A 14102-nucleotide genomic window follows, 5' to 3' on the forward strand; every position below is an offset into this window, starting at 1 on the left:
GGGGAAGCAGAACCCAGGGAGATAAGTAACTGTGTTCTAGGAGTGGAAAGTACCTTAGAGGCCCAGAGAGGTTTGGAAACTTGTCTTAGACTAGGGTGACCTTAGTTCTAGGGTGAAAATTTAGTTTTCCTTACTGGCCTTCCCAATGCTGTGCCAGGACCCTCCAAGCCTGCCACAGTGCACTGGTGTCCAATGCCATTCACTCATGGAAGCTTGACCTGGCCTCTACAATAGTCAACGCTACATGCCCTGCCATATGGTCACATACTAGAATCGGAACAATACAGAGAAGAATATCATGGCTCCTGCCCAAGGATGATGCACAAATCCATAAAGTGTTGTGTATTGAAAAAAAAAGAGGCTATGCCAGGCTGTTATTACCAGTGTTGTATTCCTTGCCTTCTGGTATTTTCTTCTCTATTTACTTTTTTATTCCTGTGTGTCTTCTCTACAGGAGCATAAATGCCATGGTATCCAGGACTTTATCTTTTAAAAATCTGCTAGCCCAGTTCGTAGAAGAAAAACTCCTGCTTTCATAGTAGGTGCTCAATAAAAAAATCATTGAACATCCACTGTCTCACCTTAGTACAGAATCGTTTTTACCTTAGTTTCTAGTTGGTACTTAATCATCAATGGTTTGGAATATTAAGTTTTTAGTTTCTCCTGGTAAGTGTTTATTGCTTTTAAACACAGATATGTTTCTTTAAGGACACATTTATAATGTAAGAAACCACTCCTCTCACATGGAGCTATACCTTTCAACCCTACATAAGCAGGATGAACAGTTCTTAGGCGTGTAGGAAGGCAACTGTGACAGTGACATGGACAATTAGAACTAAGACCAGTTAGAAGGATGCTCTTAGGAATGCAGGATAAAGACCTAACGAGGGTCCTCCCTGGTGGCGTAAGTGTTTAAGACGCAACCTAAGAAGCTAACCGCAGCCACTGCAGCACCTTCGATCCTGGGCCAGCCAGGGAGCAACACACATGAAGCAGCAGACCTCTCCTGTCGCGCCTGCTGCTCCCCTCACCAGTGTACTTCAGTCAGTCTGCCTGTTCTGTTCCTCACTCTGTCTCTGGTGGGTCTTCTCACCCCCCACATCTCTGGCCTGTGCCCCAGCTCTTGTATGCATAAAAATAAAATAAATCTTAAAAAAAAAAGAAAGACCTAACAAAGACAGTGGCAGATGATGGGAAAAGGACCTCAGAAGCCCCTCCAGAGGACAACAATCTTAGCAGCAGATTTTTCATAAGGAATGAGAGAGAAGGGACAGTCAGAATGGACTCCGAGCATCCTTCTTGTCTGCAGAACAACGTCTCCAGAACAAAGAGTAGGTTGGGTTGTTTTAGAAGAGAAAGTGAAAAATGACATATATGATTGGCCCTTGGATATTTTGATCTTGAAGTGCACCTAAGACATGCAAATAGAGGTTTCTGATAGATATTTGGATATAGAATTGGACTCTTGGAAGACAGAGAGGACAAGAACAGTTCAGATTTCTCTGCATATGTAATAAATAAAGCCCTGGAAATAGATGAGAAAAGTCAAGAAACTATAGCATTTTAAGTGGAAATATGTACAGTGGGAAAGAGTTGGGGCTTTGGAAAGGCTGTTTAAACTTTACATGTCTCAGTTTCTTCATCTGTAAAATGGGTTATTTATTTTAAAAAAATTTTAAAGATTTATTTTATTTATTTATGCATACAAGAGCTGGGGTATAGGCCAGAGGTGCAGGGGGTGAAAGGATTCACCAGAGACAGAGTGGGGAGCAGAACAGGCAGATTGACCAAAATACACTGCTGAGGGGAGCAGCAGGCAAGACAGGAGAGGTCTGTCCTCCCTGGCTGGGGATCAAACTCATGCTGCAGTGGCTGTGATAGCTTTGATAGTGCAGCAACTTAACCCCTGTGCCACCAGGAAGGCCCTCTAAAATGGCTTATTTAATAGTACTTTGCTTACAGAGTAAAGAGGGAAGTCAGCATGCCAAGTATTACAGTATGTTCCCCTAAAAGAGAATTCATGAGAGGATTGTGGCTCTGGTTAGAGAGTCACTTTTGTCCTTAGAAAGGGCAACTTCAGAAGAATGGTTACAGCAGAAGCCAGAATTTATTGGTTTAAGAGAAAATAGAAATGACCTCTGTAAGAAATGGTAAATTAAACACTTTCACTTCCTTCCAGAAGTACAGTTCACTGACATAATGATTAGGGATTTTTTTTTTTTTTACAAATGAGCAAAGAGAAAGAAAAGACAGGAGATGGTAGCAACAAAACTGTGGAAGCTGAATAGCAAAGGGATGAAGGAGAATTAACCAGTAAATCTGAGGAAAATGAAAACTAAGGCTGTCATGGGGGAAACCCAGAGGTAAGACGAGTTGCTCTACAGAACCTCAGAAATGTGTGTAAGTTGTGGATTTTAGGTATTTCTGAAAGTGGGGTTAAAAGTTAAGATGAAAATAGAAAGTCTGTTTTAGAATCGGTTAGACTCATCCTTACCCCTCATCCTGTCACACCAAGACCTCTCCTGAGTCTATACAGAGACACTGCCTTTCGCTCAGGGGAGTGAAAGACTTGGGGTAGACAGGGTGACCGATTTAACTCTGACCATAAACTCCATGGTACAAAACGAAAGTGTGAAGTGGGCATCTATACGCTACATGGCGAGATACCCAGGCTATCTTCTCTTTGCTCTTCTCCCTGGATGCTACAACAAAGTTTATGTCTTCTAGGAAGGAGAGGGGAAACCCTTTTCTCTGAACAAGTGAGCACTCTAGAAGAAAAAAACCTAAAGATACTGACAGACAGGGGACCCCCAATGAAGTGGCTCAACCAGATCCTCTTACAGAGATATCTACTAGTTAACAAGTCCTACTCATGCACGCAGCGCTCCCATACTATTTTTTAAAAGATTTATTTTTTTTAAAGATTTATTTATTGATGCATACAAGAACTGGGGTACATGCCAGAAGTTTGTTGGGGTGGGTGGGTGAGAGGATTCACCAGAGACAGAGTGGGGAACAGAACAGGCGGATTGACTGAAGTACACTGCTGAGGGGAGCAGTGGGTGAGACAGGAGAGGTCTGTGCCATGTGGGTAGCTCCCTGGCTGGGATTCGAACTCAGGCAGAAGCAGTGATAACGCTAAGACTTAACCCCCACTGCCTCCAGGGAGACCCCCTATAGTTTCAAAGTCCTACCAGGCTCAACTGGAGGCAACAAATAAATCCACTCTTTATGGAGGAATATAAGTGTCACATTGTTAGATGCATGTATTGACATCACAACTCTTAGCAGAATTGTCCCATAAAAAGGATACCAGAAGACAATGAAACAATGACTTAAAAATTTATAATGAGGGCCTCCCCGGTGGCGCAGCAGTTGAGCACTGGGTTGCGGAGCTGCCCGCAGCCTCTGCAGCACCGGTTCGATGCCCAGCTGCTCCCCGGCCACTGGAGGAGGGTCCCATATGGCGCACAGACCTCTCCTGCCGCCCGCTGCTCCCCTCAGCAGTGTACTTCGGTCCTTCTGCCTGCTCTGCTCCCTGCTCTGGCTCTGGTAAATTCTCTCACCCTCCCGCGCTTCTGACTGTACCCAGTGCTTGTATAAATAATAAAATAAATAAATAAATAAATAAATAAATCTTTAAAAAAAATCGTTTAAATAAAAAAAAATTTGTAATGAAAATAACTTTCAACCAAAAATTTCATAAGTGAATAAACACTTAGGGCAGAATAAAGATATTTTTATATATTCAACTTCCTAAGAAATTTATCTGCCATATGCCCTTGACCAGAAATTCTAATATGAAGACATAAATAAACAAATTCTATCGCTTCTTGGCCTTTTGGCTAAGATCAAGTGTACTATCTGTTCTTATCAGTTTAATATCTGATACGTCCTCTGTCCAAGGACAATATATTAAATGGATTTTTGGAACTAGGAGATGGAGCAGGAGCTTGCTCTGTCCACTCCACGCATTGACCTGGTATTGCAGTACTTCCAGGAACGTTGCACCTCTCCCGGGGAAAAAAGAAAAAAAAGAAAGAAATCATTCTAGAAACTGGGTTCTAAACAAGAGACAAGTGAAGGGAACCTCAGAATGACAACCATGCAGCAGTTGAGACTTGAGAGGACAACAGAGAACCAGGAGTGATGTTCCTATGGGTGTGATGTATTTCTCATGTATTGAGTGCCTGAGAATATGGGCATGAATTATTAACAAGTATAAATGAAACTAAGCACAACATTATGATTTATAAAATGAATATATATTTGACCATTCAGGTTAGCAAAATATATTTCTCAGGGCCTCCCTGATGGCACAGGGGTTAAAGTCAGTGCTGTGAAGCTATCACCAGACACTGTGGCATGAGTTCCATCCTTGGCTAGGGAGTTACCCACATGGCACAGCAGACCTCTCCTGTCTTGTCTGCTGCTCCCCTCAGCAGTGTATTTCAGTAAATCTGCCTTTTCTGTTCCCCACTCTGTCTCTGGTGAATCCTCTCCCCTCTGCACCTCTGACCTACACCCCAGTTCTTATATGTCTAAATAAAAAAAATAAATCTTTAATATATATATATATATATTTCTGATATATATAATTGATCTTCATCCACAATTCCTGGCTCCCAGCATCTAAAACCCTGTGAATTTCCTAAGTGTTGAGATAAAGATGTCTTCTGTTATGTGAATGAGGTGATTTTTGGAAGCACCTAAGGAGGAAGGTTGGTTGCTGGGGAACCAAACATTTGATTAGCGGATGGGAAATTTCAATCCCACTCCAGACCTCTAGGGAGTAGAAAGGGGCTGGAAGGTGAGTTTAATGGCCAAGGGTTGGTGATTTAATCAATCATGCCAAAGTAATTAAGTTATGTCTTTTCATAATGAACTGGTGGTTTAGTAAATAAAATGTTTCTCTGAGTTCTGTGAATCACCTAGTAAATTAATAGACCCTGAGGGGGGTGTGGTGGGATCCTCTGATATAGCCAGTTCAAGGGCAGCACAGGCAATAACCTAGGCTTGTGACTGGTACTTGGGGAGGGGGCGGGGATCTTGGAAATCTCTAATCTGTAGCCAGTTGATCAGAAACACAGGTAATAGCCTGGGTTTATAACTAGTGTCTGGAGTGCAGGGCAGTCTTGGGAGACTGCAGCCTTAACCTGTGGGATCTGGTTCTCTCTCCTGGTAGTGTCAGAATTGAGCTGAATTAAGTTGAATTCTTGAACATTCTGCTGGTGTCCAAGAATTGCTTGTTAAAATAGGGATTCTCGGTCTTCCCTGGTGGCGCAGCGGTTGAGCGCTGGGTTGCGAAGCTGCCTGCAGCCTCTGCAGTGCCGGTTCAATCCCCGGCCCACCGGGCGAAGGTCCCACATGGCTCGCAGACCTCTCCTGCCACCCTCTGCTCCCCTCAGCAGTGTACTTCGTCACTCTGCCTGTTCTGCTCTCTGCTCTGGCTCTGGCGAATTCTCTCACCGTCCTGCACTTCTGACTATACCCAATGCTTGTATAAATAAATAAATAAATAAATCTTTAAAAAAAAAATAGGGTTTGCCAGGCAACCTACAATGCAATTAGGTCCAGGAACCCCTCTCAACAAAGGACAAAGGAAAAGAAAAAAAGATTTAAGTTTCGGGAAAACTAAAAGGTATACATGAAAGTAAATAGAGCGTAGCACATATGTGGCTAAATTATAAGTAAAATCTGCCATAGTTGGTATAATATAAAAGTTAAATTTAATCTGTGTATGGAGGGTAAGTATATGGGTGGGTCAGCAGTGTGATTAAAAGAGCTAAATCTTAATAGTCAAAGGAAAAATTCAATTAATAGTGTCTAAAATGGAAAAAAAATTCAAAGCCAACATAGGGGCATTAGGAAATATGTCTCTTTCCCTGCCTTGGTTGAGTCCCCCAGAGGCAGTGGCTCAGGAACATTCAAGATTTGGCTCCACTGTAGCCCAGGATGTGACATTGAGGCATTGCTGTTAGAGGTTTAACAGACATTAACACTGATTTAAAGAGGTGCTGGGCTCTCATCCACAAGGTCTAGCATGTGGGATTCCCAAACCTGCCATAGCCTTAGACAAGCATGAAGCCCATCTTGTGTGCTCCCATCCAACTGTGTGCATGTCAAGTTGGTGGAAGCCTTTTGTGCTGAACACCAAATCAGTCTAATTAAGGTTAATGACAAGAAACAAGGGGAATGAGTAGTGAAACTGACAGGGGAGAAACCCCAGTGCGTGGTTGTTTGAGGTGTGTGGTAGTTATGTGCTAGAGTAGAGTCTCAAGTCAAGGATGTTATCCCAGGGGCCTCCCTGGTGGCACAAGGGGTTAAGATGCAGCACTATGAAGCTACCTGCAGCCATTGCAGCACAAGTTCTATCCCCGACCAGGGAGCTACCCACATGGCGCAGCAGACCTCTCCTGTCTCCCCGCTGCTCCCCTCAGCAGTGTCTTTCAGTCAGTCTGCCTGTTCTGTTCTCCACTCTGTCTCTGATGAAGCCTCTCACACCCCACCCCCCCACCTCTGGCCTGTACCCCAGTTCTTGTATGCATAAATAGTGGTTTTAAAAGGATATTCATTAGCATCTCTTTGCATACATTTTGTAGACATAGTCAAGAAATTAGTACAAATTTAAAATGTGATAGCTAGAGTTTTGCTTCCCTTGGAGAACATATATTTCTATTCCCTATATTCTATTCCCTATCTGCTTATTGACAGAGTTTGGGCTGAGGGATACTTTTTTTTTTTTAAAGATTTATTTATTTATTTATATAAGCACTGGGTACAGTCAGAAGCGTGGGAGTGTGGGAGAATTCACCAGAGCCAGAGCAGGGAACAGAACAGGCAGACTGACGAAATACACTGCTGAGGGGAGCAGCAGGCAAGACAGGAGAGGTCTGTCGTGCCATGCGGGACCCTCGCCTGTGGCCAGGGATTGAACCGGCACTGCAGAGGCTGCGGACAGCTTCACAGTCTGCCGTTCAACCGCCTGTGCCACCAGGGGAGGCCCTGAGGGACACTTTTAAACCAGCTCTGCTACTCACTGCTCAGTGACCTAGCTCTCATCAATAAAGTGATCCACACTGCTTGCTTCACAGAGCACTAGTATTAAATTAGATAATCTATCACAAACCTCCTGTAGACAGAGTATGTAGTTCACTTTAATTCCGTTCTCTTTAAAGTACTCCTACATCAGCAGATGGGGCGAGTTTACCAAGTCCTGACTTTTTGCTGTGCTCTGCAGACTCAACAGGTCTCCCCTTCTTAACGAAATATATCCTCAGAGTCATTCAATCTTACCGTATGACCGAGAGGGCCGTTATCTTAGTTTCTATACTGTGTGTGTGCTCCTGGTTTCTACATTGTGTGCACTCACGGTTGTTGAATTTGTGAATATGTGTCAGGTGCATCACCGTTGATGAGAACTTTCAGGCAGCTGTGAATTAACTGTCACTTGATTTTTTTTTTAACAAGCTTAGAAGCCAGGGGTCTTGTTTATTCATTCAGTCGCCTTCTGAGTCATTCAGGTACAGGGTGTGTCAGCCAATTGAAACTCCACAACGGAGACGTTTGGCTCACATCTACTTAGATGGGAAGCCAGGGGGACCTGCACTGGGTGGAAATCTCAGGACCAGTAGGGCAGGGCAGACACCCTGAGCTTGTCACTCAGAGCTGACCAAGGCCTCCTCTGGGTCACACATTCTAAAGTGACATCTAAGCGAAAGGAAAGAGTGGGCGAGCATTTATATTTGGGGCCCTTTGAGCTGTCTTGCAAGCAGAAAGGGAGCTAGGGGCGCCGGCCCCCCGCTGGACAATGCTGTCCAGAGCCTGGTCTCCTGCCTGACGGCTCTTCCCCTTTGAAAACTGCTCAGCCCTCCCTCTCACCCCCCAAGTTTTTGAAAACTCTGGGGCCCCGGCAGCTGCCCACCTACTTAAAGACCTCACCACTGGTAAGTATCTGGGACACATGACTTAACTTTGCGCCGCGTTCCGCGAGGGTAATCCCCGTCCAGCACCTCCCCAGCGCTGGCCCACTGCATTGTGCGTGCAGAAAAGCCACTTTCTGCGGGTCAGATGGCAAGTTTCGCCGCAGCAGCGGGTGGGGGTTGGGCCTGGAGGCAAGGGTGGAGAGGTGGAGGAACCTCCCAGGCCATGCTCCCTGCGCAGCTCACCTCCTCATACCTCTCGCTGCCCCTCCTCGGCCTTGGCTCCCCAGAGAGGGACCCAACGTGCTGGGCCACCCCTTAGCATTTCCTTGCTGCGCCGAAGCGTCCTCGGGGCACTCAGCCACAATCTCTGGATTCCTGTCCCCTAAGGGCTGGGGGGTGGGGGACCAGGGAGGTGTGCCCCGCGACAATGCTTCCTCCTCTGCTTACTTAGACTTTTCAGGAGAAAAGTTTCCCAAAGCTCGCCACCAACTCGCTCTTCCAAGACCTGGAGAATCGTCTACACCGCCCGGGAACAGCGGAGAGCAAGGAGACGGCTGTGATTTATACATTAGACTCCTCCACGGGGCATCAGGCGCCGCCCCTTATTTTTTTTTTTTTTTTTCTTTTTCAATTGCTGCTGGGAGGAGGGGCTTTTTTTTTTTCTTGTGCCCCAGATCTTTCCAGGACGAAGAGTCTCAGCAGGAGATCCGGGGGCCTCCAGCCCCTGTCGGAGCGCGTAAGGGGGGGGTTCAAGAATTAACCCCTGCCAGTCCCTTCCTAAAGAAGCCACCCAGCCTTGGCTGGGCGCTTGGCGACCCCAGCTCGCCGGCCGGCGTGCACAGCGGCGAGGGGACCCGGCTATTGGAGTCTGTGGCCGAGGAGGGAGGAGACCCCGACACGAAAAAGTTTGCAAAGAGCGACGCAATCAGTTCCCTGCAGCAGCAAGATGCCGAGCGCACAGTGCAGACCCGGAGCCCTGAAAACACAGCTTCGCCCGGCCTGAGCGAGGTAGGGGACCGCGCGCGTTGCCAGGGTTTGGGGTGTTGGGGAGCTCCGCTGTGGGAGGGTTTCGGTGGCAGAAGGGAATTTTGAACCGGAACGAAGTACAACGAACTACCAAGAGAAACTTAGAAAACACCCATCTCAGGGTGCTGAAAAAACGTTTCTCTCTGGACTCCTGAGCTGCCCCACAGGGCGCGCTGTGCCTGGGCCACTTGGGATTTATGGAGCTGCAAAAGGGTTAAGTCCCAATTGTGGAAGCGACTCGGGGGTGGGAGGCAGTGGAAGCTGCGGTTGGTCGGAGGGCAGGGAGGGAAGGCGCTTATTTTTGGAAATTGTATGGACAAAGACTATCCGAGGTGGGGGTAAGTGTTTTAACTTGCGCTGCAGCAGGCGCTGGGCTGGGGCCGGGGTGGTCGCGGAGCTGCTGTTCCCGCTGGGATGTCTCCAGCCTGCGTTGCTCCACTTGGATCACACGGCTGCTGTACCTTGAGACATTTAAACGACTTAAAAGCAAGCTGCTATCCAATGCCATGTTTAGTTTCTTCACACTTTCTAGTTACGAGAAGAGGCCACAGTTTGGGGGGGAGGGCAGGGCATAAAACAACTGGTGCAAGTTTAGCAATTCAGCAGACATCCTCTGTGCAGTTTCTGGAGGGTTTTTTGCAGTCGGAAGGAGGAATGTGGAGGCATGTATGATCACACATGTAGTGTTAATTACTCTTTTTGTAGTGGAGCTTCTCTTTTTTTCTGTCTGTGTGTTTGGGCTCTTCCCAAAAGGAATTAAAAATACTTATGCAGAGAATGGACCAAACTTCTGGGATTTATTGCAATCTCTTGTGAATGGTTTTCACTCAGTACCTTTTATATTTTCTTGCTCTGGCTTGGGAGCAGGGGAAAAAAAAAGAAAGAAAAAGAAAAGAAAAGAAAAAAGAAAAGAAAAGGCAGTTGCTTCATGGAGGCGCGTAGCTTTCCTGTTTACCGCACAGCCCCAAGGGTTGGCTGCCCACACCGCGCTGCGCCCTTGGACCCTAAGCACACCTGCTTCTAGAGAGTTATTAATAGAGCTCAAAGAAATACGATGTGAAGTGAATTGTCGCTCACATGTAATTTCTTACATAGCAAGGAGGAGGAGGTGGTTCTCACCTCCTGATCAGCTGGGGCAGTGGTGGTGGTATTGGGCTGAAGTTGTGCGTCTACGCCCTCAAACCCGCGGTTGAGTTAAGAACTTTGAGCTGGTGCTGAGACGCCTCTGAGCTAGTTAAAGGCTTCCGAGGATTCCCCCAGCTGGAAATTTGGGGCGAGAATGGACTTAGGTAAGAGTGAGTTTCTCTAGGCTTCCCATTTGCTTTTGAGTGGGAACATTTTCACCCTGTGGAAATGGAGTTTTCAGCTCCAGGGCAAATTCTTCTTTTTATCTTCTCTCTCTTACCCCTTCTTTTTATTTATTTATTTATTTGTTTGTTTGTTTGTTTATTTATTGGTAAAAAATGAGACTTTAATTTTTAAAAATCCCATTTCTTGCAACCTCTTATGAATGGTTTTCACTAAGTACCATGGATATTTTCTTGCTCTGGCTTGTGAGAAAGGAAACTTGGCTATACCCAAGTTTCCTTAAAAATAAATAAATACAGCATGAACAACAAAACTAGAGCAATGCCTTAGAGCTAGACTGAATCGTGCCGGGGTGCTGTGGCTTTTCCCCCCTGACGTTTCTACCCTTTGTGACTTGTTAAAGGTTGTGGTCTCCCTGGCCCTCTCACGTCCAAAGCGCCACCAAAAGCCTGGCTCGCTCACTGACCTACCCGAGATCGCCCTCTAGCGCTCGTCTGAAGAAACCGCGCACCATGGGGTCGACCAGCATCCCGCTGGTCAAAGCCCTTCGCAGCCCTGTCTCCGACTATGTCAACTATGACATCATTGTCCGGCATTACAACTACACGGGCAAGCTGAACATGGGCCCAGACAAGGATAACGGCATTAAACCAACCTCAGTGGTGTTCATTGTCATCTGCTGCTTTATCATCCTGGAGAACATCTTTGTTTTGCTGACTATTTGGAAAACCAAGAAGTTCCACCGACCCATGTACTATTTCATTGGCAACCTGGCCCTGTCAGATCTGCTGGCCGGAGTAGCCTACACTGCCAACCTGCTTTTGTCAGGGGCCACCACCTACAAGCTCACCCCAGCCCAGTGGTTTCTGCGAGAGGGGAGTATGTTTGTGGCCTTGTCTGCCTCGGTGTTCAGCCTCCTGGCCATCGCCATTGAGCGCTACATCACCATGCTGAAGATGAAACTTCACAATGGGAGCAACAGCTTCCGCTCCTTCCTGCTGATCAGTGCCTGCTGGGTCATCTCGCTCATCCTGGGCGGCCTGCCCATCATGGGCTGGAATTGCATCACCGCGCTGGCCAGCTGCTCCACAGTGCTGCCCCTGTACCACAAGCACTATATCCTCTTCTGCACCACGGTCTTCACTCTGCTTCTGCTGTCCATTGTCATTCTCTACTGCAGGATTTACTCCATGGTCAGGACTCGGAGCCGCCGTCTGACCTTCCGCAAGAACATTACCAAGGCCAGCCGCAGCTCTGAGAAGTCCCTGGCGCTGCTTAAGACCGTGATCATCGTCCTGAGTGTGTTCATCGCCTGCTGGGCGCCCCTGTTCATCCTCCTCCTGCTGGACGTGGGCTGCAAGGTGAAGACGTGTGACATCCTCTTCAAAGCGGAGTACTTTTTGGTGTTGGCCGTGCTCAACTCCGGCAGCAACCCGGTCATTTATACTCTCACCAACAAGGAGATGCGCTGGGCCTTCGTCAGGATCATGTCCTGCTGCAAGTGCCCCAGCGGGGACCCCGCAGGCAAAATCAAGCGGCCCATCATAGCCGGCATGGAATTCAGCCGCAGCAAGTCAGACAATTCCTCGCATCCCCAGAAAGACGACGGAGACAACCCAGAGACCATTATGTCCTCTGGAAACGTCAACTCTTCTTCCTAAAACTGCCGGCTGCCAGTCCAAGGGGAGTGCCCTTGCATGGCCACCCACCACCCCAATGCTTGGGGTGCATTTTTGTGGGTTCAACTGCCACTGGGAGGAGTTTGCTCAGAGCTGGAGAGAGGGAGAGAAGGGCTAAGTTCAGAGCAGCCTGGTGAACCTGGGTGTTGCTGACTGGAGTTCCTTGCAGTGAACAATGCACTGGGAAGGGCGGGATCTGGTTCTCCTTGGAATCCATTTCCTCCTCCCTGGAGCTTTGATTTTGTAGTGAGCCAAAGGTCTAGCATTGTCAAGCTCCAGAAGGGTTCCTTGGCTCCTCCTCAAAGACTGGTGCCCATGTGAAAGCACTCTCTCTGGAACTTGGAGATGTTTCTTTGACTTCAGTTGCGAACTGTGTGTTTGTGTTCTTCGCTTGTCTAGATTTGCTCTACACATCCACCACCGCCCCCCTTCACCTTTACACCTCTCCTCAAAATTCTTTTACTTTATATTTTAACTTCCTGGCATGCACCAGAGCTGGAAATGTGGATTGGTTTGTTGCTTCAACACCTGTAGCAGGCTGTGTCCAGTATAGACCTTGAGGAGATGAAAAGGCAACCCAGGTGTAAAGAAAATTTCAGCCACTCAGGCCAAAGTTTCCACATTACTAGGTCAGTTTTTTTCTTGCATCTTTACAATGGAATGTGTTACCACAGAAATTTGCCTAAGAAAGTCAAGTTGATTTAAATGATGTCAGCCAGGGCTCTTAGTGTCTAGGAGTAAAAACAAAAACAGAATGAAGACCAGACTTGTAAACCAAGAAAGGTTTGTTAATAAAAAAAAAAAAAAGCAAGACCAAGGGGGGATGCAAATATTGTTTAAAAAAAAAAAAAGAAAACGATTATCAAAAACATCACTTTTGTAAACCAACAAAACCTTAATAAAAAAATGGAACAAAGAAATGTTCTTAATGATTTTGTCTAACAAATATACCATCTGTCTTCAGCACTTTTGTTGATGTTTATTTCAGAGTGTTGTGTGAATCACTTCAACCGACAAGATGGTGTTTTTGTTGTGTTAAAAGTACTTTTCATGATTGTTGAATGTATTTTTTTTGACAGAAATCATTTTATTGGATTTTTGTAACCTGTGTTAACAGTATTGAATGTGCTTTAACAGTATTGAATGTGTATTCCTTACGAGAAAACCACCCTCTTATGCCCTCAAAGCATTACTTTAACTATAGTACACATCAGAAATTTTTCAGTACAGCTGTTCATTAGTTAATTGAAGATGTGTATAAATGTTACAAAGAATAAAAATATATTTGCTGTGTCTTTAGTAAGGTTTTCAGTGCAATTAAACAAAGAAACGTCTTGTTTATTGTTTTTTTTAAATAGTATTTAATAGGTTTCTGAAGTGTGGTCATTTTGCACATAGCTTTATCAACGTTTAAACTAATAAACTGAATTTTTCAAGAGTCCTTTGTGAAGATCATTTTTTAAAAAATTATTATTCAGATATTCTATTTGATTGTGTGGCTCTTCAGAATCAAAGTCAACTTGATTCTGTTATTCTTTAAAGGTGTTTTACCTTGACAAACTACGCTGTGAAAAAAAAGTGTGGTTTGTTTAGAAACCGCTCTTTTTCAGGAAGAGAAACTTCAATAAGTTAACGCTGAAGAGTAGTAAAGAATGAGATGAAAACCACCAACTTTTAAATACCACACTGAAAAGTAAACGTAATTGAGTTTAAAATTACACTTAAGCCAAATCAAATTAAGTACAAAAATTCTGTCTTGAATTCTGGCACAAGGGATTAAAATGCAACCTATGAAGCTTTTCGCAGCCACTGCAGCACGAGTTCGATCTCCGACCAGGGAGATATTCACCTGACAGCAGACCTCACCTGTCTCGCCCTCTGCTCCCTCAGCAGTGTATTTCAGTCAGTCTGCCTGTTCTGCTCCCCACTCTGTCTCTGGTGAATCCTCTCACCTCCCACACCTCTGGCCTGTATCCCAGTTCTTATATGCATAAATAAATTAAAAAAAAAAAAACCATGGGATTTTCAAGAAATAGAAGGCAACTAAATCTAAATTATGCCACTCAATAATAAGTTCAACGTGTTAATGAAAGCTTTCATTTTTTGGCTTTCTACCAACATACTTGGGAAGTGGATCTATGGATAGAGACCATACAACATCAAT

General features: G+C 45.6%; 1 protein-coding gene and 2 non-coding genes across 4 annotated transcripts; all 3 read left to right on the top strand.

The window, feature by feature from the left end:
• The first annotated feature begins 246 nt into the window (after positions 1 to 246).
• Positions 247 to 350, top strand: LOC119237309 (U6 spliceosomal RNA). The gene has a single exon (XR_005123255.1). It is a non-coding gene; the product is annotated as a U6 spliceosomal RNA (small nuclear RNA).
• A 3475-nt stretch (positions 351 to 3825) lies between these two features.
• Positions 3826 to 4016, top strand: LOC119237384 (U2 spliceosomal RNA). Its single transcript, XR_005123313.1, has one exon. It is a non-coding gene; the product is annotated as a U2 spliceosomal RNA (small nuclear RNA).
• A 5220-nt stretch (positions 4017 to 9236) lies between these two features.
• Positions 9237 to 13373, top strand: S1PR1 (sphingosine-1-phosphate receptor 1). Of its 2 annotated transcripts, none has more exons than XM_037500266.2 (2): positions 9237 to 9289; positions 10663 to 13373. In XM_037500266.2, exons 1-2 carry the CDS (start codon positions 9264 to 9266, stop codon positions 11918 to 11920), a joined length of 1284 nt encoding a protein of 427 aa, XP_037356163.1. In that variant the 5' UTR covers positions 9237 to 9263; the 3' UTR covers positions 11921 to 13373. The 2 variants fall into 2 exon arrangements, with proteins under 2 accessions (XP_037356163.1, XP_037356164.1); XM_037500267.2 differs by lacking the exon at positions 9237 to 9289 and adding an exon at positions 10177 to 10240.
• The last annotated feature ends 729 nt before the right edge of the window (positions 13374 to 14102 follow it).

The sequence above is a fragment of the Talpa occidentalis genome, unplaced genomic scaffold, assembly GCF_014898055.3.
Source record: "Talpa occidentalis isolate TD23 unplaced genomic scaffold, MPIMG_talOcc4v2.1 talOcc4.9, whole genome shotgun sequence".
NCBI lineage: Eukaryota > Metazoa > Chordata > Mammalia > Eulipotyphla > Talpidae > Talpa > Talpa occidentalis.